Source organism: Bos grunniens, chromosome 10, assembly GCF_055505025.1.
Source record: "Bos grunniens cultivar Pamir isolate PY7600 chromosome 10, Bosgru_T2T1.0, whole genome shotgun sequence".
NCBI classification, from domain to species: domain Eukaryota; kingdom Metazoa; phylum Chordata; class Mammalia; order Artiodactyla; family Bovidae; genus Bos; species Bos grunniens.
The window spans coordinates 3,640,869-3,667,655 of NC_141174.1; the positions used below are offsets into that span (position 1 = coordinate 3,640,869).

At 41.8% G+C, this 26,787-nt stretch overlaps 1 protein-coding gene across 4 annotated transcripts in view; it reads left to right on the top strand.

The window, feature by feature from the left end:
- The first annotated feature begins 1,656 nt into the window (after positions 1-1,656).
- GALC (galactosylceramidase) overlaps positions 1,657-26,787 on the top strand; it is a 57,605-nt gene continuing 32,474 nt past the window's right edge. The window contains exons 1-8 of one of the 4 annotated variants that reach the window (XM_086319344.1): positions 1,936-2,045; positions 2,454-2,517; positions 12,956-13,024; positions 13,282-13,345; positions 14,883-14,996; positions 19,466-19,605; positions 21,959-21,997; positions 26,619-26,749. In XM_086319344.1, coding sequence (XP_086175470.1) covers positions 14,903-14,996; positions 19,466-19,605; positions 21,959-21,997; positions 26,619-26,749 — 404 coding nt within the window. In that variant the 5' untranslated portion in view covers positions 1,936-2,045; positions 2,454-2,517; positions 12,956-13,024; positions 13,282-13,345; positions 14,883-14,902. Of the gene's footprint in view, positions 1,860-1,926; positions 2,046-2,453; positions 2,518-6,982; positions 12,795-12,955; positions 13,025-13,281; positions 13,346-14,882; positions 14,997-19,465; positions 19,606-21,958; positions 21,998-26,618; positions 26,750-26,787 lie in introns of those variants that run through there. The other 3 variants (XM_086319340.1, XM_086319343.1, XM_086319341.1) reach the window with 3 other exon arrangements.

The following is a 26,787-nucleotide window of genomic DNA, read 5'->3' on the forward strand; positions in this document are numbered from 1 at the left end:
AAATTTAGATTCCAAATAGAACCCTGTAGACAAAGGCTCCCTCAGCCTAAATAGCCTTTGGGTTGTCTCTCTGCCATGTTGCGATACCCAGGTTTGCACAGGCACTGATAACCAACTCCATGGCTTTGTCTAGGGAGATATTGGGCTCAGAGATATTTTCTCTGCAGTCTCTCAGTAGTCTTTCCAATTTGCTTCAATGCCAAGGAAATCAGAAATTTCAGCTCAGTGCCAGACGTGAAAGGGATCCCAGCACAATTCACAACTTTCCTACCAATTTACGGGTATCTGCTGGGAACCATTTCAACTGGCAGCAGAAAGTACCCTACGCAGCTACACAGTAGGTATCAGGATGAATTACCTCGTCAGCTAACACTTAATAAGTGGGTGAAACTTTCAGCTCGGATTTACTGCGTTGTCTGTTTCCTTGTTTGTATGCCATTTAATTAAATGTCCCCCCCTGCGGCTGGTCTTCTTGTTTCCTCTTACATAACGCGGAAACTCAGGCTCAGGAAGCTAAGTGATCCACTGGAGGTGACAGCTAAATGGGGTCTAAGACAGAGGCTGCGAGCCAGGTCCTCTTTCTAGTTCAGCCACCAACTGGCACATGGTACAAATGCCCTGAGAGGCTTCAGTTCAGTTCAGGCACTCAGGTGTGTCACACTCTTTGTGACCCCATGGACTGTAGCACGCCAGGCCTCCCTGTCCATCACCAGCTCCGGGAATCCACTCAAACCCATGTCCATTGAGTAGGTGATACCATCGAACCATCTCATCTTCTGTTGCCCCCTTCTCCTCCTGCCTTCAATTTTTCCCAGCATCAGGGTCTTTTCCAATAAGTCAGTTTTTCCCATCAGTTGGCTGAAGTATTGGAGCTTCAGCTTCAGCATCAGTCCTTCCAATGAATATTCAGGACTAATTTCCTTTAGGATTCACTGGTTGGATCTCCTTGCAGTCCAAGGGACTCGCAAGAGTCTTCTCCAACACCACAGTTCAAAAGTATCAATTCTTTGGGGTTCAGCTTTATTTATAGTCCAACTCTCACATCCATACACAACCATTGGAAAAACCAGAGCCTTGACTAGAGGGACCTTTGTTGACAAAGTAACGTCTCTGCTTTTCAAAATGCTGTCTAAGTTGGTCATAATTTTCTTCCAAGGAGCAAATGTCTTTTAATTTCATGGCTGCAGTCACCATCTGCATTGATTTTGGAGCCCTCCCCCCCACCCCACCCAAAAATAAAAGTCTGTCACGGTTTCCATTGTTTCCCCTGTTTGCCCATCTGTTTGCCATGAAGTGATGGGACTGGATGCCATGATCTCAGTTTTCTGAATGTTGATGCTTGGGGAGGTCCATGGTAAGCCATTCACTGCACGACTCCCTTGGCTTTGGATAGCCATCTTTTTCTTCGATAAAATGCTCCAGTAGGTGATGCCAGAGGCGGGGCACCGAAGTGACAAACGCAGAAACCCGCAGTCAAACCCTGACGTAGAGCCCGCTGGAAAAGGCTCGCTCCCCACCCCCACAACACGAAGGCGGCTGCGTCAGCGACCCGCAGCCCACACTCAACATGGCGGCGGCGGCACCCGCGGCCTCCTGCCCTTCTCCATCATGGCGGCGACCGGACCCGCCTCCCTGGGCGCCCGAGTCATATGACCTGTCACACAATGGCTGAGCGCCTAATTCAGGCCTCCTGGCAACGCCGGGCGAAAGCCATGACGGCCGCCGCGGTTTTGGCGGGCCAAGCCGCGGTGCCCCTGCTGCTGTGCGCGCTGCTGGCACCCAGCGGCGCGTACGTGCTCGACGACTCCGAGGGGCTGGGCCGGGAGTTCGACGGCATCGGAGCCGTCAGCGGCGGCGGGGTGAGGAACGGGAGCGGGGCGGGGGGCGTCCGGTCCCGCCCCGTCCCACAAGCCCCCGCGGCGCGGTCCCAGCCTTTCGACGCGCGCTTCGCCGCCTGAGGCGGGCGCCCGTCCGTGGCTGCTTCGACGCCGCGGCCGCGCGGCTGGATCCCGCGTTCGTTGGTTGAAGATGACCCCATAGAGACGGTTAGGTTAAACAGATGAGGGTCCGGAGGTCCACCGACTAAGTGACAGGTCTAGATAGTGACAGGGCGGGGGGCTCAAATCCTTCCTCAACTTGAGCACGGGGGACTGAGGGGAAGGGTCTCTTTAGAGGGCACTCCGGGAGGGTCGCTCCAGAGATGGCGGGGGGCCGGAGGAGCGTCCGTCCGCCGAAGAGGATGGCCCGGAGGGATGTTTTGACTGCGCTTGTTATTTTGGGGGGTCGGGGGGTCGGAAAGTCCTGGACAAGGACTGCAGCTTGCGGTTGGGCTCTTTCCAAGGGGGCAGGCATCCGGTAGGTTTTGTTTAAAGGGACGACAGGTGCCTCAGGTCCTCTTTAGGAAGGTGAGAAGCCAGAAACGGGCTTTTTAAAGTCTTTTTTTCTAATATCAGGCCACGCCAGTATCAGCTGATACTCTCGGACTGTTTTGCCCCCGGATGGCAAAGGCCTAAGGGGGTGAGTTGCCCGCTGGAAGAGGCCTCGTTGGTGGCTGTTTATGTGTGCGAAGAGAGGGAACGTTCAGGTGCACAAGAAATCACCTGGTCTGTCTGTGTAAACGCAGACTCTGGCCTTCTCGCCAGCTCCCATTCTGACTTTAGAGTTCTGGCGTGGGGCCTGAGAACCTGCATTTTAACAAATTTTAACAAAGGCACCAATTGATTCTCGTCGTAGGTATTGAGAGAACTTTTTTATTGATTCAAGGACCTCTGGAGCAAGCTTGTTTTCTTTTTTTTTTTTTTAATGAATTTTTAACTTTAGAAATAGTTTTAGATTTACAGAAAAATTGCCAAGACCATACAGAGTTGTCATATACCCTGTAACCAAGCTTTCTTCTATTATTAGCATCCCGCGTTAGTATGGGACATTTGTCCCAGCCAATGTTGGTTACCTTAATGAAAGTCCTTACTTCCTTTCATATTTCCTTAGTTACCCAATGCTCTTTTTCAGTTTCAAGATCCCACACAGGATACTAATTACACTTAATTGGCTTGTCTCCTTACCCTTTTCTAGGCTGTGTCAGTTGGGATAAGTTCCTCTTATCTAGGCATTCTAAAATACCTAAGGGAGCCTACCAGTCTCCTCCATCCATGGGATTTTCCAGGCAAGAGTACTGGAGTGGGTTGCCATTTCCTTCTCCAGGGGATCTTCCTGACCCAGGGATTGAACCCAGGTCTCACTGCATTGCAGGCAGACGCTTTACCGGCTGAGCCACCAGGGGAGTTCCTAAGGGAGACATGAGGGCCATACCAGCTTAATGCAAAGTCTGCGTGGGCACAGCTGATAATTTCTTTAGTTCCCTAGTTGTGCTAACAGGTGGCTCCCAAGCCTGGGAGCTTGCTACAGTGGCATGATTGTTCTTGGCTCCTAACAATTTGCTTAGTCCTGTCAGCTTGTTCTTTGTAACCTTTGTCTTGCCTTTGTTTTATCCCCTTAGGTTTATAGCCTTTGAGTTCATGGTGTTTGTGGTGGCAGGTCTTTGGATGAGAGGGATTTTCTTTTTTGTTCCCCAGGACAGAACTAGAGCTGATTTTGTTTGAAAATGGCAAGGCTGAACTCCTGAATGGGTTGTTTGTTGAATTGAGTCAGATGGAATGTGTGTCCTTGGATGCAATTCAGAACTAGCTTGAGTTGCTGTTTTGGGCGGGTCTCACCCTATTGATAACCAGTGTTGTTGTTGCACTGGCCTCTGTGGTTCTTATGGTTGCAAGATTCCCTCGGCGATAACCATCGGAAAACTTTGAACAAAACAAAAGTTTATTACTCATAGGTCCTGGAGAGCACATGGCATACCTGGGTCACACCTGGTGATGGGAGGTAGAGAAAGAGAGGGTGTGGGCCTGGGGTTCTGCTTTCATTAGGGTCAAGGGTGGAGGCCTTGGGCTTTGTGGCTTTTCTTTGGTGACCTGAAACCTTAAGTGTGGGAATTTAAAGTTCAGGGAAAGAAAAAGTGGCCCTAATGATGGTCCGCTGGTGAAACTGACCAAGATCTTGCAAAGAACTCCCCCCTCCCCCCAACCTCAGCTTGGCTCTGGCTTCTTTGGCTGCAGTATGTTTGTTTGAGACAGCCATCTCGGAAGTGGATACCTCCGAAGTGGATGCTTTGCAATCAAAGCTTGAGTCCTGCACTTGCACTACAAAAAAGGAAAAACCTGACCATTGGGTATTGCACTACAAGCCACCCTTAATGCCCAGGTATCAGAGTAAGTGGTGAGGACCTTAAACTTCCTGAACAGCTGATTTACTGAAAGTAAGGGATAGGGCCTGTTGTAATTTAGAAAGGATTATAGTAGCACTCCTGTAATTATACTACAGTCAATAGTTTGCGGTCCAATTGGTAGCCATTGTCCTAAGCTTAAAAGGTCACACCTTGAAACCAGGTCAGTGATCTTGGGGCCCGAGGAATCTTCAAAGATTAGGTAATACTGTGATTAACATTTTGGGCCATCTGAGTGGGTTTGAGTCTGTCCTGGGTTGGTGGATTGCTCCATATCTCACCCAACCACAGTCAGTTCCGTTAAAGAGTTGTGTCTCATTTCAGGCGACAGTGATGCAAGTATGCTTACAAGGTTGGATCTATATGGTGCAAATACTTGATTCAGTTTATGTAATAGACATTTCTATGAAAACAAAGAGAAAACAATGGCTAACGGAGCAGATTGTAAACCTGTTCTGAATCCTGAGGGCAGCCAGTCGCGATTTCTAGATGTAGAGCATCTTGAGATGGAGTGGGGACAGACGGTGGCAATCATAGATCTTCCTGAGTTGAGTTTGACTATCTCGGGATCTTTCTGAGTGGTCCACAAAGCAACAGGCATGAAGGTTGTTCAGATATGAACTGTTGTGATTTCTCTGGAGTTTGTATAAAGTTATCACACTTTAGGTTGCATAACTTCAGGAAAAGGGAGATTTTAGTTCTTAATAATTTAAAGTCAGAAAGGTGGGAAAAAGTCAGAAACATTAGTTTGACAAGCTGTATTCAGATGTTGGAGGAAATGAGAATTCAGTATCTGGTCCAGTTTACAGGTAGAAAACAAACCTCAAAGACAATTAACAGCACTAGAATCTGATAATGGGCTTCCCTGGTGGCTCAGATGGTAGAGTCTGCCTGCAGTAGAGGAGACTGCGGTTTGATCCCTGGGTTGGGAAGATCCCCTGGAGAAGGAAATGGCAATCCACTCCAGTATTCTTGCCTGGAAAATCCCATGGACAGAGGAGCCTGGCAGGCTATAGTCTGATTATCTACAGAGTGTACTCTAGTTCTTCACTGAAATACAATTTTCTCTCTATCATCATCCCTTACTTCCACCTTTTATTAGAGATAACCAAAATAAGGCTAACTTCCTTGCAAAATAAGTATGGTCTTATTAAACTTACCCTGATTATATAAGTGCAGCCAAAATAATAATTGACTATATAGGTTCTTTTAAGTGTGCTCTGTTGGACATTTGCACAAGGAATCACAGATTGGGCTATTAAAAATCTCTTTCAAGGCTAGGAGGCCAAGCCGTGAACTTATCATCAGACTTTTTCTGCAGTCCTGATAGATTTGGGTGAATTCCTTTCTTCTCGAGGTCCACCAATATTCTGAGATTCCTGTACCTGCCAAGAAGTGACCTTTCTTACTTACCTGGAAAGGCTTCTGGGAACCCTGTAAGCCAGTTACCAGGCTGATTTTTCCAGGGAGCTTTATTGGCTCCATGTGCTGTGCTTAGTCTCTCAGTCATGTCCAAGTCTTTGTGACCCCTTGGACTGTAACCTACCCAGCTCCGCTGTCCATGGGGATTCTCCAGGTAAGAATACTGGAGTGGATTGCTGTGCCTGGAACCCACTGCAATGGGTTGCAATGCACCCACCTGCAATATGGCAGACCTGGGTTCGATACCTGGGTTGGGAAGATCGTCTGGAGAAGGGAGCGGCTACCCACTCCAGTATTCTTGCCTGAAGACTGCAGCCAAAATGATGGTGTAGAGTTCACTGACATTGGCTCTGTCAGTTCAGTTCAGTCACTCAGTCGTGTCTGTCTGTGACCCCATGGACTGCAGCATGCCAGGCTTCCCTGTGCATCACCAACTCCCAGAGCTTGCTCAAACTCATGCCCATTCAGTCAGTATCCCATGCAACCATCTCATCCTCTGTCATCCCCTTCTCCTCCTGCCCCCAATCCCTCCTAGCATCAGGGTCTTTTCCAGTGAGTCAGTTCTTAGCATCAGGTGGCCAAAGTATTGGAGTTTTAGCTTAAACATCAGTCCTTCCAATGAATATTCAGGACTGATTCCCTTTAAGATGGACTGGTTGGATCTCCTTGCAGTCCAAGGGACTCTCAAGAGTCTTCTCCAACACCACAGTTCAAAAGCATCAATTCTTTGGCACTCAGCTTTCTTTATAGAAAGCTTTGGGCATATTTCTTTATATGCCCAAAGAAGAGCAGTGCCAAAGAACGTTCAAACTACCGCACAATTGCACTCATTTCACACACTAGCAGAGTAATGCTCAAAATTCTCCAAGCCAGGCTTCAACAGTATGTGAACCATGAACTTCCATATGTTCAAGCTGGTTTTAGAAAAGGCAGAGGAACCAGAGATCAAATTGCCAGCATCCGTTGGATCGTCAAAAAAGCAAGAGTTCCAGAAAAAATGTTTACTTCTGCTTTGTTGATTATGCCAAAGCCTTTGACTGTGTAGATCACAACAAATGGCGGAAAATTCTTCAAGAGATGGGAATACCATATCACCTTACCTGTCTCCTGAGAAATATGTATGCTGTTCAAGAAGCAATAATTAGAACTGGACGTGGAATAACAGACTGGTTCCAAATTGGGAAAGGAGTATGTCAAGGCTGTATATTGTCACCCTACTTATTTAACTTATATGCAGAGTTCAGTTCAGTCGCTCAGTCGTGTCCGACTCTTTGCGACCCATTGAATCGCAGCACGCCAGGCCTCCCTGTCCATCACCAACTCCCGGAATTCGCTCAGACTCACGTCCATCGAGTCAGTGATGCCATCCAGCCATCTCATCCTCTGTTGTCCCCTTCTCCTCCTGCCCCCAATCCATCCCAGCATCAGTCTTTTCCAGTGAGTCAACTCTTCACATGAAGTGGCCAAAGTACTGAAGTTTCAGCTTTAGCATCATTCCTTCCAAAGAAATCCCAGGGCTGATCTTCAGAATGGACTGGTTGGATCTCCTTGCAGTCCAAGGGACTCTCAAGAGTCTTCTCCAACACCACAGTTCAAAAGCAGCAATTCTTTGGCACTCAGCTTTCTTCATAGTCCAACTCTTACATCCATACATGACCACTGGAAAAACCATAGCCTTGACTAGACGGACCTTTGTTGGCAAAGTAACGTCTCTGCTTTTCAATGTGCTATCTAGGTTAGTCATAACTTTCCTTCCAAGGAGTAAGTGTCTTTTAATTTCATGGCTGCAGTCACCGTCTGAAGTGATTTTACCTTAGAGTTCTGTAAATTCTTACCCGGTTCATCAACATGATCTGAAAGAACCCTGTACTTTAAGCAAAGAGTTCTCTCCAAAAGTCTTGAAGATGAAGCACTTTTGGAAGAACATTTTTGCCAAAACAGTAAAACAATAACTATCTGAAAATGACAAAAAGGCTTAAACACGGGCATATTAAAAATCTGATAAAGTTCATTGTAATTCAGTTGATAAGGAAATTTGGTTATTTCTGTAACCTATAGCATTTTAAGATAATAACTAAAATTACAAGTGATAGTATTATACCAGGATATAGCAGATGTCTAGGAATTTCATGTAATTTCTGGGACACGTATGTTAATGTATCAATACAAATATCATCTAAAGAAAGTGTAGTGTTACATCTTACTTGACAATGCTTACTATACAGTTTAACATGCCAAATAAGCCTAATTAGTTTCATGTCTTTTTATAAGGAGAAAGAACACATCTTTGAGATGTCCAGGGCCCATCTGGAGAAATCTCAAGAAGTTAATATGAGGTCAAAAAGACTTCATTTAGAGTTTATTTGGGGAAGTTTGTCAAAAATACAAAAGGTGTTAAAAACACTTGATTAAATAGGGTCATTGGTCACTGTGAAACAATAAGTATCCATTTAACCAAAATGACAAGAATTTCACAGGCAAATATATAAAGTTACATAGTTTAAACCCACTTTATCCACCCCCACCCACAACCTTAGCTCTTCTAATAGAGAAGACTCAGGGTTTCTTTTTTAAGTAAAGATAAAGATAATGTGAAGCGTAGAATATTATTTTGATAATATCTTAATCTTTATTTCCTAGGTAGGTTCCTTAAAAGGTAAGGAACCTTTCTCAAGCTTATCAAGAACAGACCAATAGTCTAATAAAAATTTGTCTTTTTAGCAGATTAAGAATAATTCTTAGTTTTTAATAAGTATACTATTTATTAAAGCTTATTTTTAAAAATCCTTATAATTTAATTTTTGGCCAGCTTGACTACACAAGGTAAAATTCCCTCTCCTAGCTTCTATATCCATTCATTTTGTCTACTCTAGGACAAAATTACTTTGATTTCCCTTAACAGAAATATATCTCCCTACCCCATACCTTTTCTTAGGCAAAATACATCGTACTTTTCTTGAATTGTTCCTCATATTATTTCTAGTATTTTAATTACATATATTAATTAGATTGCTTAACTCTTAGAAACCTTAATTTCTAGTGACAGGACGTTTTTACTAATAGATCTAAATATCTTTTGTTTCTCTGTAATAAGAAACCAAAAGTAGATAAACTTGTCTTCAGTATTAATGTTTCAGTGTTTTATATTATTTGGAAATTATGTGTGTAATGAATTTCCATCATTTAGCAAAACTCTAAGGTTTCAAGTTACCAATGAGATTTGGGTGACTAGTTTTAAGTAGACATTAGCATAAAACATAATTATTTTTGAAAAGTGGATTCCTGGGCAATCAGAACTTAAGTTAGGCCCTTGCACTCCAGAAAGGAAAAGACAGTGGATGACTAAGTTTTTAGTCTGATCGCAGATCTGACCTTCTGCTCTGGGCAAAAAATCTTTTCCTTAAGCGAGCTGATTTTTACACTTTTATTTCCAACTGTTGCAGTCTTACTCATAGGTGCTGGTACATATTTCAAGATAAACAGACTAATGTACTAATGTATTTATCCTTTACTACTATGATTCTCCTTTTTATTTTGGTGGTTTAAACCTAGGATAGCCAGTATTTCATAAAATGAGGATTCATCATGTCCTAACACCTTTTCTTTGATGTTAAATCCATTGTTTAACTTGCTCAAAGTGGAAATCTTTTGTTATTTTATGTTTATTAACTGTTTAAAATGAGGTTTGTTTCATAACTCAGAACAGGAAACTTCTCTGATAGTGTCTCTGTGTGTAATGTATTACTCATCTCAGAAGTTCAGTAAACACTGATTGGATGAAAATGATTGCAGTACTATATTTGCACATCACTCCTTTCTGGAGTCCCTGGATGTAGCACAGTTTGTAGCAGTAAGTGTTTGGAATATTCTCATTTAGTTTGCATCTTTGGTAGGGAGAGCAGTATGGTGCACATGGACTTAAGACCAGATTGCCAGGGATCTGCTCTGGGCTCCTTGTCACTCACTGTACAGCCTTGGGCAGGTTATTTAACCTCTCTGTATCTCAGATTTTTTTTCTGGGCACACAGTGATACCTGCCTGGTTGGAACATTGTGAGGATAGATGTCAAAGATCAAAGGATGGCATCTGCAACGTGATTAATTTTGGTTAATATCATTCTGTTTCATACATTAGAGGGGAGGAAGTTATCCAAGGATTTTAAGTGAAAAATACATTCAGTGCCTGCCATTTATTGAGAACATAACTGTTTTCCAATTTTTGTGCCAAGGCTTCATCCTTGGCTGTTATAACAGGCCTTATTTAGGGAGCATGATTAGTATCAATAATTTGGTGATTTGTTATTGCTTCATGGTACATTTCAGCACTTGGCTATACTGCTGACTATTGCCGTTGATAAAACTGATGCTTCTGCACTGGGTGTGACTATCAGCTGGCGATATCCTAATGACGTGGTATGATTGCTCAAAGTTGGCCCTTTCTTTGTTAAGGATAGAAGAGCATAGAGAGCAAAAACAGCCTCCAAACAGCAAAGCACACTGTTCTAGCAGCAGTCTATGTTGTTAGCATGATACAGAGCAGGCAGCATTGTTTCCCTTGGGTCAGGAGTAGGTTAGCATGCGTATACAGCGCTCATTCACTTTAATATTTGAGCCTCTACTAGTCTGTAAGCTTTTTGAGGAAGTGACTGTATTTTTACAAGCAATTTGTGTATACAATGCCTGTTATCTCTTGAGAGCATACTGTGTGCCAGCTACTGTGCTAAGTCCTTCCTATATCTGAATTTAGTGTTGGGACAGCTGAATGAGTAAGCCGACCCTTCGCAAATGATAATTTGCCCTTGGTCACACTGCTTGTAAATGATGTAATCAGGATTCCAGCTCCATGGACTCAGACTATATTATATTGCCTGTACTGGTGAAGCTAATGATAACATAAGAGATATTAAATAAATGCTTGTTGAATAAGAATAAATGGGGATATGAACTTGAATGGGACCGAGTCGTTGTCCCTAAGGATCTTAGAGGTGAAACAGTGATGAGTGTGTGGGGATAGAGGGATTAATGGTGGAGCTGTGGACCTGTTGCTGAGGGAGGCCACAGTCCACAGGAGAGGCACCTATGTCACAACGCTGAGGAAGAGCAGAGGGAAGTCTTCCTTGAAGAGGTGGAGTGTGACCGGAAAGCTTGGACTGGATTTGGCCAGATGAGGGTGTAGAGTGCATTTGATAGATGAATGAATAAAGAAACTGTGCTACATAAATATAATGGAACATTGCTCAGCCTTAAAAAGGAATACATTTGAGCCAGTTCTAATGAGGTGGATGAACCTAGAGCCTATTATACAGAGTGAAGTAAATAAAAAAGAGACAAATATCATATATTAATATATATTTATGGGCTCTAGAAAGATGGTACTGATGAATCTATTTGCAAGGCAGTAATGGAGACAGAAGAAAGATATATTAGTTTGTTATACCTACATAGAGGATGTGAGTTAGAATCCAAATAAGGAATTTGGGTATAAAACTGAACAATCTGAACTTTATTCTGAAAGCTCTTGGGGGAGGGAAATTCTTTCATCTCTTTATTCTTCCATCTTTCTTTATCCATGCATTTTGATGCCAGTCTTTTTGAAATTTTTATTTTTAATTGGAGGATAATTGCTTTACAATGTTGTGTTGGTTTCTGCCATACAACAGGAATCAGCCACAGGTATACATATGTCCCCTCCCTTTTGAGCCTCCCTCTCACTTCCCACCCACCCCACCCTCTGCCTTGTCACAGAGCACTGGTCTGCGCTCTCTGAGTCTCAGCAGATCCCCGCTGGCTGTTTCGCACATGATAATGCACGTGTTTCCATGCTGTTCTTTCAGTGTGTCCCGCCCTCTCCTTCCCTCAGTGTGTCCACAAGTCTCTATGTCTACATCTCCATTGCCGCCCTGCAAATAGGTTCATCAGTACCATCTTGCTAGATTCCATATGTATGCGTTAATATATTTTTCTCTTTTTGACTTACTTCACTCTGTATTATAATATGCTCCAGGTTCATCTATCACATTAGAATGGACTCAAATGCATTCCTTTTATGGCTGAGTAATATTCCACTGTGTATATGTACCACAGCTTCTTTATCCATTCATCTGTTGATGGACATCTAGGTTGCTTCCATGTCCTAGCTGTTGTAAACAGTGCTTGATGCCAGTCTTGTATGAGGTTTCCTGAATAGCCTGGCCTGGGGACCACTGTGTCATCATTCTTAACAGCAAGAGATAGCACCTATAAATCTCTTATAAGACTGAGGAGAGTAGAGGTTCCTTTAAGAATTGCTGCTTGTAGTATTGTCAACAAAGGTCCGTCTAGTCAAGGCTATGGTTTTTCCAGTGGTCATGTATGGATGTGAGAGTTGGACTATAAAGAAAGCTGAGCACCGAAGAATTGATGCTTTTGAACTGTGGCGTTGGAGAAGACTCTTGAGAGTCTCTTGGACTGCAAGGAGATCCAACCAGTTCATCCTAAAGGAGATCAGCCCTGGGTGTTCATTGGAAGGACTGATGCTGAAGCTGAAATTCCAGATCTTTGGCCACCTGATGCGAAGAGCTGACTCATTTGAAAAGACCCTGATGCTGGGAAAGATTGAAGGCAGGAGAAGGGGACGACAGAGGATGAGATGGTTGGATGGCATCACTGACTCAATGGACTTGGGTTTGGGTGGACTCCAGGAGTTGGTGATGGACAGGGAGGCCTGGCGTGTTTTGGTTCATGGGGTCGCAAAAAGTCGGACACGACTGAGCCTACTGAACTGAACTGAACTAACAATATTTTCCTACAATATGTTGAGGGGAAAAATTGCCTGAGATTCATCTTTCCCATTCTTGGCCCCCAGATATTGTAGGTGACAGACAGTCTTGAGGTAGAGAAATTGTTTTATTTCTTCTAATAACTACTTTCTGAGTCTAAGTCCTCAAGATAAATCTGTAATAATGAGATTCATCAATAGACTTAGCAACCTTAACCTCCCAGCCAACCGTCACCAACCCTCATCTCAGTAGAAGAGAAACATGGTTGTTGCTGGGAACCTGTGTTTTAGCTGTTGGACAAACATCAGCCCTATTTACCCAGCGATGAGCAAAACAAAGGTAGGCGAACAAAGAACCTGGGAAACGACTTCCCACAGCTTGGTGCTGCCTAAGAGCTGGCTAACTGTGGACGTGCTAGATGGCCTGCATAAACACTGTGAAAAAGTGCTCATGATTAGATTTGTTTTATTCATGCTTTTGAAAACTTTTTTTTTTTTTAGGCAACCTCCCGACTTCTAGTAAATTACCCAGAGCCCTACCGTTCTGAAATACTGGATTATCTCTTTAAGGTAGTGAACAAATAATGATTTAATTGTGTCTGTGATATTTTAGAAACTGTGGTGAATTTCAGCAATAGTCTTTAGCATCTTCACAATTCTAGTTTTTAAAAATCTGGTAAATTACTTTTGGAATAAGTTACTATCTGTTTGAAGTTTTGCTTTGGTTTTCTCATCTGTAAAATCAAAGGCAGTGATTAGTAATCGTCTTGAAGTGTTTTCCTTCATACAGTGACTCATACTGTTAATATTGTTACTTCTTTCCCCAGCCAAACTTTGGTGCCTCACTGCATATCCTAAAAGTTGAAATAGGTGGTGATGGGCAGACAACAGGTAGGAGGGTTTGGGGACTGGGATATTTGCCTCCAATATTTGAACCTGTACCTAAACTCGTAGACTGTGGTTTCAGAATATAAATAATGCCAACATTTCTGATGTTGATTATTGTTTAGATTGTTCTTTATTGTTCCTTTTTCATTATAGTTATTTAAAAAATATTATATCAAAACATGTATTTTTTCATACAAAGCAGCCTGTGGACTTTAGATTGCTTATTTAGTTGAAGAATCAGTAGTAAATAAATCCACAGTTTTTTATAAACTAATAGTCACTAGACAGAGAATAGGGAGAAAGTGAAATTTTACTAAGAAGTTTTAAGAAAGTAAGTTTTTAATGTATTAAGCATGTAAAAAAAAAGGTGTTATTAGCTTTAAATAAAATATGTGGCAAAATATAAATAATTGGTATTTTAAAGATACAGTGTTTTTGTCCTTTAAAAATAAAATAATTTAACCAGTAAATTTGCAGTCTTTATTGTCATCATTTTGATTAGCTTTGTGTAATACATGTAGTCAATTAAAAATTTTTTAGGTCTCTGGTTTTCAGGAAGAAGAAAATTCTCTCAATGCTTATATATAGCTTATTTTTTTATGGGTTAAGACTCCATTACAGTATGAGTATTAGAGTATTGTCTATATGCCTGTGTTCCTGTTAGTGACTTGTAAGTAATTTTTGTTAAATAGATATATCTGCATGGTGGTATTGGTATTTATGCTGAAAGAAAAAATGCAAATTAAAAACAAAACAAAAAAAACCCCATAACAAAACCATCCCCTAGCTGTTATAGGAAGGCATGCATTTTATTGTGAAACCCTTTTTTGCAGGATAGATAATGACTGGCCATCTTCATTTGCTGAAGCTAGATTAGAGATAGAGATACAGAAGCAGGTAGCTCTTGTGAATTCTTATGTTTACATTTAAGAAGAAAAGGGCTGGGGCGCCTCTCCCAGGTCAGATGTATGTGAAACGTGGGAACACATGAGGATGGATGTTATTCACCTACCTAGACACCCTGTAGAGATTACTATAGACTTTTCTTACACTGGCAAAGTGTGCTCATTCCTATTTTCTCAGTGTTCTGTTGTCTTGATTTAAGGAGGCATGTTATAGGCTTAAGGCACGGGGTTTGGAAATTGGGACTTAGCAGCTCAGGATTCACGTCTGGTATTGAGAAGCTAGAAGTTGAGGTGGGCTGAACTTAGAGCTGGGCGTGGGGATTTGAAAACCCGAGAGACCAACTCCCAGCAGGATATTAGTCCTAGAAATTTTCAGCTATGCGAGCTGATAACACTCACAGCTTATGATAGAAAGTTGTGGTTTATTATTTAAGACCTTTGTGATGCTGAGGGCAATGGAAAAGTGCAATAATATGCTCTGATCATCTACCTTTAAGTTATATAAGATTATTCTTATGTGCCCCAGGTCAGGATTGGATCTGGAAGCTACTTGTCTGTAATCTGTTTGTGTGTGTAGAGTGTGGCCTATGAATCACCATTAATAGTCTCCTTTCTGTTTGCTCTCTCCCTTTCAGATGGCACGGAGCCCTCCCACATGCACTACGCACTGGATGAGAATTATTTCCGAGGGTATGAATGGTGGTTGATGAAGGAGGCTAAGAAGCGGAACCCTAATATTACACTCATAGGTAAGAAGTGAAGTTTGCCATACTTTTGTAGTCTGCTTCCTTTTAAAGTTCTCAATTGTGTGTGTGGAATACCTGTTACTGCTGAAGTGCTAATCATGTGGTTAACACTGCCAGTACACTACCAGCAGCCAAGCATGTGCCAGCCATGCGTCTTCCTTTGCTCATGTATATTGTGTCTGATACTTACCCTGCCTCTGGAGGGAGGCGTTATGTTCTCATTTTGTAGAAGCAGTGGAGGCTTAGAGAGTTATACCACTGACTTAAGGTTGGAAAATTAGTAACCGTCAAAATCATATTTAGAACCTAAGTCTATTCTGTGTTTTTCTGTTTTTGGGTGGTATTATACTAATTTCCTCAACAGAATGTCTCATTAAAATTTGTAAAAGGACAGTGTTTATAAGATTGTATATTGTATATGCAACTGTGTCGACTTAAAAAAATGTACAATGTGAGAGTTATGAGTTAAGTTTTCTCTGGGGCAAAATGAGATTGCAGCCCGGGAGACAGCACTTGAGAAAGAGGAAAGAGTGCCTCCAGAGAGGCAGGGGAGGCCAGCGTGCATGTGGTTTTAGTGAGGGGAGCACATGCCAGCAGGTTCACATTTTTGTGGAAGGTTTCTGCTGGCCATGAGGGGCAGGCATCCCCATGAGGGAGTTTAGCGCTTTTCTAGAGATGAGGAGATACAAGAATTGGGCTCACAAAATGGGCTCCTGAAAGTATGTATCACTGAGTGCTTCATTTCTGCTCTCCGTTCAGGGGGTATTGAAAATTGGCAGTACAGTGCGCATGATTAATCCTTGTAGAGGTAGATGGAGGTGCCAGTTTATAGTCAGCAGCAGTATATCCCAACTAACTTGCAAAATTGTGTGTTACATACATTAGTGGATCCCACTTCTAGAAGAGGTGCATACAGAAGTGATTTTTGTTGTTGTTTGTTTTGGACCTCAAGGATGTGGTGGGCACTGTTCGAGGCGGGGATGCCTAGAACAATCCTTTCCTTGTGGAACTGAAATTCTAGTAGCAGGATAATTTCTCACCTGAGACTATATTCCTTGTACTGTTCTCCTGTAGCAGTGTACAGTCCTATAAAAGATTTCAAACACACACAGAAGCATACTTTTATCATTTGAAATGACCTTGGTTGTTTCAAATAGGCTTACACATTCAGGCTAAATTGTGTGATTTATTGAGGTCCATTTTATAGGAGTTCAGTTGCTCAGTCGTGTCCAACTCTTTGTGACCCCATGGACTGCAGCACGCCAGGCCTCCCTGCCCATCACCAACTCCTGGAGTTTACTCAAACTTATGTCCATTGAGTCGGTGATGCCATCCAACCATCTCATCCTTTGTCGTCCCCTTCTCCTCGTACCTTCAATCTTTTCCAGCATCAGGGTCTTTTCCAGTGAGTCAGTTCTTCATATCAGGTGGCCAAAGTATTGGAGTTTCAGCTTCAATATCAGTCCTTCCGATGAATATTCAGGACTGATTTCCTTTAGGATGGACTGGTTGGATCTCCTTGCAGTCCAAGGGACTCTCAAGAGTCTTCTCTAATACCACAGTTCAAAAGCATCAATTCTTCTGTGTTCAGCTTTCTTTATAGTTCAACTCTCACATCCATACACGACTACTGGAAAAACCTCAGCTGTGACTAGACGACCTTTGTTAGCAAAGTAATGTCTCTGCTTTTTAATATGCTGTCTAGGGTGGTCATAGCTTTTCTTCCAAGAAGCAAGTGTCTTTTAATTTCATGGCTGCAGTCACCATCTTCAGGGATTTTGGAGCCCCCAAAAATAAAGTCAGCCACCGTTTCCACCGTTTCCCTATCTTTTTGCCATGAAGTGATGGGACCGGATGCCATCATCTTCATTTTCTGAATGTTGAGCTTTAAGCCAACTTTTTCACTCTCCTCTTTCAATTTCATCAAGAGGCTCTTTAGTTCCTCTTCACTTTCTGCCATAAGGGTGGTGTCATCTGAGTATCTGAGGTTATTGATATTTCTCCCGGCAATCTTGATTCCAGCTTGTGCTTCATCCAGCCCAGCATTTCTCATGACGTACTCTGCATATAAGTTAAATAGGCAGGGTGACAATATACAGCCTTGACATACTGCTTCCCCAATTTGGAACCAGTCTGTTGTTCTACGTCTGGTTCTTACTGTTGCTTCTTGACCTGCATACAGATTTTTCAGGAGTCAGATAAAGTGGTCTGGTGTTCTATCTCTTTAAGAATTTTCCACAGTTTGTTGTGATCCACACAGTCAAAGGCTTTGGTATAGTCAATAAAGCAGAAGTAGATGTTTCTTTGGAGCTCTTTTGCTTTTTTGATGATCCGGTGAATATTGGCAATTTGATCTCTGGTTCCTCTGCCTTTTCTAAATCCAGCTTGAACATCTGGAAGTTCACGGTTCATGTACTGTTGAAGCCTGGCTTGGAGAACTTTGAGCATTACTTTGCTAACGTGTGAGATTAGTGTGATTGTGCTGTAGTTTGAACATTCTTTGACATTGCCTTTCTTTGGGATTGGAATGAAAACTGACTTTTCCCGGTCCTGTGACCACTGCTGAGTTTTCCAAATTCGCTGGCATATTGAATGCAGCACTTTCACAGCATCATCTTTTAGGATTTGAAATAGCTCAACTGGAACTCCGTCACTTCCACTAGCTTTATTCATAGTGATGCTTCGTAAGGCCCGCTTGACTTCGCATTCCGGGATGTCTGGCTCTAGGTGAGTGACCATACCATCGTGGTTATCTGGGTCATGAAGATCTTTTTTGTACAGTTCTTCTGTGTATTCTTGCCATGTCTTCTTAATATCTTCTGCTTCTGTTAGGTCCATACCATTTCTGTCCTTTATTGTATCCATCTTTGCATGAAATATTCCCTTGGTATCTCTAATTTTCTTGAAGAGATCTCTAGTCTTTTCCATTCTGTTGTTTTCCTCTATTTCTTTGCACTGATCACTGAGGAAGGCTTTCTTATCTCTTCTTGCTATTCTTTGGAACTCTGTATTCATATATTATATCTTTCCTTTTCTCCTTTGCCTTTAGCTTCTTTTCTTTTCTCAGCTAATTTGTAAGGCCTCCTCAGACAGTCTTTTTGCATTTCTTTTTCTTGCTGTGGTCTTAGCTTATAGGGGTTAACGTCACATTATTTTTAAAATCATTTTCAACCATCAAAGGACAAGCGTAAGTTTTTCTAAGTAAAAAAAAATGAGGAGTCAGTGTGTTTTTTCTAAATGGACTTTAGTAAGTGTTTTCAGAAATTGAGCAGTAAAAAGCATCATTGACTTCCGCACATACTTAACCCCTGGGCTGCTTTCAAGGTCAGTTCCCATTTAAATGCAGAAAATCTGGCAAGCTGAACCCTGTCCTAACAAAGACTTAATTATGGTGGGCCTTCAGAATGTATTTGGCATTTCATTATTTTAATGTCACATTTCTTGTGTAGATACAACTTAGGCATTCTTCTGGAGCTTAGAAAAATAAGCATTTTGTCATTTTGATTTTATTTTTTTCCAGTGGTAAACTAGATTCGTAACATATTAACAGTTAAGGAACTTAATGTTGATCTTATTTTAATATATTAGTAAGCGAATTAGGATTTAGAATCATAATTAGTGCTTCTTTTCTCTCTCTCTCTTTTAAACTTAATAATAACTGGGGTATTAGAAGAGTGTGGATTATTTGTTCAATATCATATAACAAAGGGCTATTTCCCTACTGAGTCACTGGCACTTATATTGCCATATAGAAAAAGTAGTTTTGCAAAATTCGATTACTTTATTAATTAGTATTTAGATAGCTTCAAGTTGTAAGAAGATGTAGTAGTGAGTGAGGAATTTGTATTGTACTTGCCTCACAGAAGTAGTTAAGCATAGTGTTAGTTGCTCAGTCATGTCCAACTCTTTGTGACCCCATGGACTGTAGCCCGCCAGGCTCCTCTGTCCATAGAATTCTCCAGGCAAGAATACTGGAGTGGATAGCTGTTTTCTCCAGAGGATCTTTCTGACCCAGGAATCAAACCAGGGTCTCCTGCATTGCAGGCAGATATCTTTACTGTCTGAGCCACCAGGTTAAGCATAAGCCTTTCAAAACTCTTTGATTTGCCTTCAGAGAACAAAAATTGTACATTGAATATCTTTTTAGCAGGGGTGGGGATATTAAGTTATATGTTACATTTGTTTCTGTTGGTAAATATCATTGAGAAAAGGGTTTCTGTTTGTTTTTATTTCTTTTTATTGAAAGAGCCTTTAGAATCACGGAACGTGACTCTCAGGATCAGTAAGGAGTTACCATGCTCATAAACTGGAAGGGAGTTTGAGCATTTGTGCATGGCATGGGTCTTGCTGTCGTCAGACCTTTGCTGGCTTGTGCTTAGGCTGTGTTGGTGGCCCTTCTGCTTGCTTTGCTTTGGTTTTAGTGGTGCCTGCGCTGTTACACCTGATCCAACTCTGCCTGTTCGTCTCCGCAGGGCTGCCGTGGTCGTTCCCTGGATGGCTGGGGAAGGGCTTCAATTGGCCTTACGTCAATCTTCAGCTGACCGCGTACTACATCGTGACCTGGATTGTGGGGTCCAAGCATTATCATGACCTGGACATTGATTATATCGGAGTCAGTAATATATTTTTCAGAACATGATTAAGCTTTGAACATTTATTTATAATTTTTTAAAGTAATTTCTGGCACTTTGTTGATATCTTTGTGTTCTGAGACTAATTTGTTCTGTTGGTGTCTGTTGACAAATTATCTCTGTCTGTTGACAAATTATCTCTGTGTCACCACTGATTCTTCCTCTCTGTCCATCCACCTCTTCCCACTTTTGAAACCTGTATGTAGTGTATGCCTCCCTGCACTGTTTCTGTTTTGGTTTTGGTACCACCCCAGCTCACATTCTCCTTCTTCTAAGCTTTCCCTAGTTTTTCTGTTAATAATTCTTACAACAATATTGTGTTTTTACTTTTATAGCTTAGTGATTAATCTAATTTTGCTCCCTCAATCTTCTGTGGTCCTAAAGTAGAGAGTAGCAGACTTCTAAAAGTGCTAGAGAGTAGATATTTTAAGTTTTGTGGATCAGAAGGCAATATTAAGCATATTATGTAGGTAATTATATAACCCTTTAAAACGTAACCGCTTAAAATTGTAAAATCCATTTTTAGCTTTCAGGCTGTAAAAAATACGAATGGTGGGTCTGATTAGGCAGGCTGTTAGAAATATGCCTACTCTTGTCCTGAGCTGTTGCTTAACCCCTTTTAATGATTTAAAAATGTGAGGCCTAACATCTTGTGGTTCTAGCTGGTCTGTTGGCTGGCTGGAGGCATGCCTCACCCTGCACTGTGCCCCCACAGAGCCTCATACACACACAGTAGGTCTCTATACACTTTGGCTAATAAATATGCTGTCAAAACTGATTTTAAAAGCTTTCGTGCAGTTAGCCAGCAATTACAGAGCTGCTCCTGTGTTGCAGGCATTGTGACCAATATATCTTGGGGGAGGGGCACGGTTAATCAGCCCTTGAGGAGCTGAGTGAGAGGGGCAGACACTGCAGCAGGTGCACTACAGGGTCCTAGGACCCGATACAGGGCATGAGGGCAAGCCAGGGGCTGTAGGAGGCCAGAAGCAAGAACATACTGTTTTTGTTATGCTTCTCTAGATTATAACTGAAAGTTAGTTTGTTGTGTTTGAGAACTTTTCTTAAATACCAAGTATTTTTAACCCATAGTGAAACTAAATGTAGGCGTGAGTCTTGCAACATTCTATTATGGTAAAGTCACAGAAAATGTTTCTGTCAGAAAATGTGTTATTCACATCTCTTTTAGACTATAACCACACACCATGGTAAGGAAGTTTCTTTCATAAGATCACTTTCCAGTTGGTAAAGAATCTGCCTGCAGTGCAGGAGACCTGGGTCAGGAAGATCCTTTGGAGAAGGGCATGGCAACCCACTCCAGTATTCTTGCCTGGAGAATTCCATGGACAGAGGAGCCTGGTGGGCTACAGTCCATGGGGCTGCAAGAGTCGGACACAACTTAGCGACTGAACCACCACCACCAGAATCACTTGAGTGAAAAGAGTATTTGGAAGCTATGCCCATCTCTCAGGTGCAAAATGAAAGTCTTAGCGAAGTTCTATTTCAACCCCAAAACCTCATGCTGTTGATTCTAAGCCTGAGAGATTTGTGCGTGTTCCTTTTATCTGTCTTCATTAAGAGTTTGCTTTCATGATGGCACACATCACTGTGACTCTCTGTGTGTGCTAAAGACATGACCCCTGTGCAGTGTCCTTATTAATACTTGGCTTCCAGGGGTGCTTGTAGGGACTGGTAAGAATTACTGCCACAGTCCTATGTGTGCTAAGTGTCCAGTGCCTGCTGTAGTTCCTGGCATACACTGTCTTGTCAATCTTTATTGAATGATTTAATATTCCATTTTTAGAAATCTCTGGAGTAAGTGACTTTTTGAAAAATACCCTCCAAATATGTTAAGGTTTTTAAAAATACTATTTTAATTAAAAATTATGTTGTCTTATAAATATCTATCAGAGAAGGCAGTGGCACCCCACTCCAGTACTCTTGCCTGGAAAATCTCATGGATGGAGGAGCCTGGTAGGCTGCAGTCCATGGGGTCGCTAAGAGTCGGCATGACTGAGCGACTTCACTTTCACTTTTCACTTTCATGCATTGGAGAAGGAAATGGCAACCCACTCCAGTGTTCTTGCCTGGAGAATCCCATGGACGGAGGAGCCTGGTGGGCTGCCGTCTATGGGGTCGCACAGAGTCGGACACGACTGAAGTGACTTAGCAGCAGCATAAGTATCTATAAAGTTGATAGCAGGAGATTCTATTAAGTAAGAAAAATGGCTTTCCAGATAATATGAAAGGTGGTGAGAGAAGAGGCATCTTAGTGGTAGCGTTTACTTTCTGGCACTAAATCTTACAATTCTGACATTTTGACTTTCTGTTTTGCAGATATGGAATGAGAGGGCATTTGACATTAATTATATCAAGGTCTGTACAACTTTAAAATCTTTTTATCTTTAAGTTATTAGTGAAAAATCCCTTTATAGTTCCATGGAAATCAGTAGTAGGAACACTGCATTTTGTACAGCACAGTGATGTGTTTTGCCAGTTGTAACATAAAATTATATAATTCCTTCTAATCCCCAAATTGCCTTTGTCTATAGAGTTGTGGTGAATTTTCCTATTTAAAAATTCATTATTTGTATAATTATGATAATTGTTATAGAACAACTATATCATTTAGATTTTTAGAATGTCAAGAAATGTTAAATTTTTCTTTCATTGTCATGTATCAAATTTGTAGTATATTATCTCATTCTTGTTTTCTTTGGAAACAAGAAATTCTTATTTGTTTCTTTCTTTCTTTCTCCCGTTACATTGGAGTGTGTTGTATGTTTCTATTTGTGATTAGCAAATAGATAGCAACTAATATTTGCAAAGTGTGTTTCTTTTAGAGGTACTTTGCCTAAATATTTATCTCTCTCTAATTCTTACTGCCCCTTTATGGGGTAGCTACTGTTATTACTATTTTTTAGGAAAGGAAAATCTGAGAGTAATAGCCCTTCCCATCACTGGAAAACAGATGGCAGTTTAACTTTTCAAGTGGAGATATTCTCTGGTTTACTTTATAGTTCTGTTTGTCTTGTTTTATTATGTCTTTTCTCTAAGAAATAGAATTTCATGGTTACATTTTTTTTTCTTTAAATTGAGTGTCTTATTCTTTTAAGCACGTCATATCCACTAAATTTATTTCATTTATTTATTCAGTCAGTCAGCCAGGAAGCATTTACTCAACACCTAGTTTGTCAGACAACGTATATGTGCTTGGAATACAAGGATAAAACGTGCTTTTTCTACCCAAAAAGAGTTCACATTTGGGGACTGTAGAGTCCCATATGACCAACTGAAATATCAGTCATGATTTATTTAGCAGAATAGTGCTTGTCAGGGGGCGCAGAGAGGAGTTGATGCCTGTATCTGAGATTAGGGAATTCTATTTAAAGACTAGTTGGAATCTTCAAGCTGGGATGGATAGGAACTCCACAAGTTGCTAAGGCAGACGATGCCATTGGGAAGACGTGAAGACGGGGAAGTAAAGGGGTTTGGGGGCAGAGCAAGTGGAGAAAGATGGATTAGACCAGCAGGGGCACTGAGCCATCAATAGGCTGGTGTGTTTTGGATTAACGGCATGATTTAGTCACTAGTTGTGCGGAGGAGAAGGCAGAGATTGAGAGGATTGAATGCAGCCAGAGCCGGGTAACTCAAAGTTAACTGCAGGGGGCAGGCATTACCAGCGAAGGGGTGAGAGTGCGGCAGGGTGGGTGGGTGGCTGTGGAGGGCGAGGAGTCGTTAGTGGCAAGCTGGGACTAGGATGAGTACAGGTCTGATGAGAGCAGCAGGAAGACAGAGCAGAAGCCAAGTTAGTGCCCATATCCCGTGTAGCCCTTTAGTCAGGTAGACCGTGTTGCTGTGATGAACTCTCATCTTCCCAAACTTGACATTTCAAGTCCCGCCCCCCTCCACCGCCCCGCCAACCCCCACCTTGGGATTACACATGTTCTCTTTGAGAGAAGTGAAAGTGAAAGTGACATTGCTCAGTCATGTCCGACTCTTTGCGACCCCATGGACTGTCGCCCACCAGGCTCCTCCATTCATGGGATTTTCCAGGCAAGAATACTGGAGTGGGCTGCCATTTCCTTCTCTAGGGGATCTTCCCAACCCAGGGATCAAACCTGGGTCTCCTGCATTGCAGACAGGTGCTTTACCATCTGAGCCACCAGGGAAGCCCATATGATTGTTTTTAGCTTTCAAATGTATTTCATTTGAAAGAAGCTTTAAAAGCATTAGAATTTAGTTTCATATTTGTTTTAAGCTAATGGTCTGCAACTAAGGTGGTTGTTTTATTTATTTGTTTTTACTATTAAGAGCCTGTTGCGTATTCCTTTGCATTCTAATTCAGCTTGCCTGATTTGAAAGACTAATTCCTATTCTAAGACTCATCATCAGTGTTCTAAATGTTTTAGACTTTGTTTCCTTTTCTCTCAAACTGTAGTTTGCCTGCAGTAACACATCTTAGGAACTAACTTGTAGTTTGCATTTGCCATTTTTGTAGTAATATTTTCCTAAAATCTGTGTCCTGTTTGTTAAAAGGCCCATGAGAGAGAGTTCAATAATGGCACATGAATGCAGGTATTCAGATTCAATAAGCTTAATGAATATATATTCCATATAGTATAGTAAGATGGCCCCTGGAAATAATAAGGATTTGTCTTTAAGAGTAGAAATAAATATAGTACAAACAAGCAATGTATGTGAAGATGGCAAGGCTATTTTTTTCTTTTATTTTTGCTGTTTACATTGTATTTGGGATTCCCTGGTGGCTCAGATGGTAAAGCATCTGCCTGCAATGCGAGAGACCCAGATTTGATCCTTGTGTCAGGAAGACCCCTTGAGAAGGACATGGCAACCCACTCCAGTATTCTGGCCTGGAAAATCCCATGGACAGAGGAGCCTGGTGGGCTATAGTCCCTGGGGTTGCAAAGAGTCGGACACGACTGATTGACGTCACCACACTGTATTTATGATTGACTTTGTTTTTCAATTGTGTCTGGAAAATCCCTTATAGGATCTGAGCGTAGTGAATGGAAATGGATGTCTCTGGACCCTCGTTCAGTTCAATCAGAACAGCATCCTTTCCATTTATCTTATAAGTAATATTTCTGTCTAGACTTTTGTGGGGGGAGAGGGAGGGTGGAAAGGGAAAGATTCCACAGCAAAAACATTTGGAATACATTAGATAAAGCTTTGCTCAAAGAATGCTACTTTTCATCCTCATTTTGGCAATTTATGTATAAAACACAGTTTCTAGACTCGTATATTTTACAGTATTATTTGAATATACCATATTAAAAAGTAAGCGATTTTAGAGATGATGCTCTAGGAATAGAATTAGAAAAAATAGATCATCATGATAAATACAAATGTGACTGAGTTGCTCTACCTCCTCTCTGTAAGAGTAAGAAAGAACTTCAGAGTGATGAGACTCAAGCTGGTCTCCTAACAGAGAGCTCGGGATTCTGAGTTCTACTGAATCTTGAGTTTGTTGTTTAGACGCCAAGTTGTGTCCAACTCTTGAGAGTTAGTTGATCTCTAAGGATCTGTTCAGATTGCTTTCAGAGTGGAATTGGTGAGAGCACATTATTTGGAAATTTCTTTAGTTCAGAAAACTCAGAATGTGAAAAGAGAGCTTGTGAAATTCTTTGTTCCCCCTTAATCAATATTTACTGAGTGCCTGCAACTATGAGCCTGATAGTTCAGAGTGCATGGGGGTGTCGCAGTGAGTTCACACACAGCCGTCCATCGAGAACTACTGTTTTGAGATCGGCATCTTCTGCTCCTGGGTGAAATGATGTCCCCTCTTCTCGGGTCCTGCTGCATGTATTGGCAGTCCATACTGCTCAGTATGGACCACTCTGTGATTGTCTAGGACACCCTGTTAGTGTTAGCGTGCTGCCAAGTGTGTTTGCCACTGGACGGCGAGGACCCTGTCTTGTGCCTCTTTCAGGGCCCTCTTGGGGCCCAAGCACAAAACAAAGCGCTCTGTGCTCTGTGAATTTATTCCTGTTACAATTTAGCTTGTTGTTTTTAATCTGGTGGGCGGGTAGTCCTACAGACTGATTTTATTGCCTGTGCTGTGTATATGAAAGCATTGAGGGTAACAAAAGAATATTTCTTGTTTCTACTTATAGCATGATGCAGAATTCTAATAATTGTAGTACTTTAAGTAATGGCAGAATATTTAAAGACATTGCAAAATGCTCAAAATAAAATGAAAAGTTAAAGCATTTCGTGTGTGTGTGCTCAGTTGTGTCTGACTCTTTACCACCCCCTGGAGCCCACCAGGCAATGTGTATTTAATCTGATCCCAATTTACTGTGTCTGCATAAGAAAACTGGAGAAGGCAATGGCACCCCACTTCAGTACTCTTGCCTGGAAAATCCCATGGATGGAGGAGCCTGGTGGGCTGCAGTCCATGGGGTTTCGAAGAGTCGGACACGACTGAGCGACTTCACTTTTACTTTTCACTTTCATGCATTGGAGAAGGAAATGGCAACCCACTCCAGTGTTCTTGCCTGGAGAATCCCAAGGACGGTGGAGCCTGGTGGGCTGCCGTCTATGGGGTCGCACAGAGTCGGACACGACTGAAGCGACTTAGCAGCAGCAGCAGCATAAGAAAATTCCTGTAAGAATTCATATCAGAGTAGTGTTTTTTTATGGATATTACTGCTCTGATTTAAAAAAAAAATTTCCACCATTGCACCCAAATTTTCTATGGCTAAACGTAATTTTAAAGTCAGAGGGAAAATCCTTCTAAAATATTTTTGCCTCTTGGGTTTTTTTTTTTTTCTTTTTACATTCCCATGAAGTAGATTATTTTAGTGATAGTGTTTTTTTACCTCTCCACATGGGGCACATTTCTATTGAGAAATAATGTTGACACTCTCATCCTACTTGTTGAATCTGAAGACACTTTAGCTCACTTGGTTGTAAGTCAGCAGCTGAAAACTCATTTTTAACCTTTCCTGTGTTCTGTTTCTCTCTCTGAAAGGTGTTAAGAAGAATGCTGAACCATCAAGGTCTCCAGCACGTGAAAATCATAGCGAGTGATAATCTCTGGGAGCCCATTTCTGCTTCTATGCTGCTTGACCCTGAGCTCTTGAAGGTGATTGATGTAATAGGGTAAGGAATGTTTTACTTTGAGAATGAACAGTTTTTGG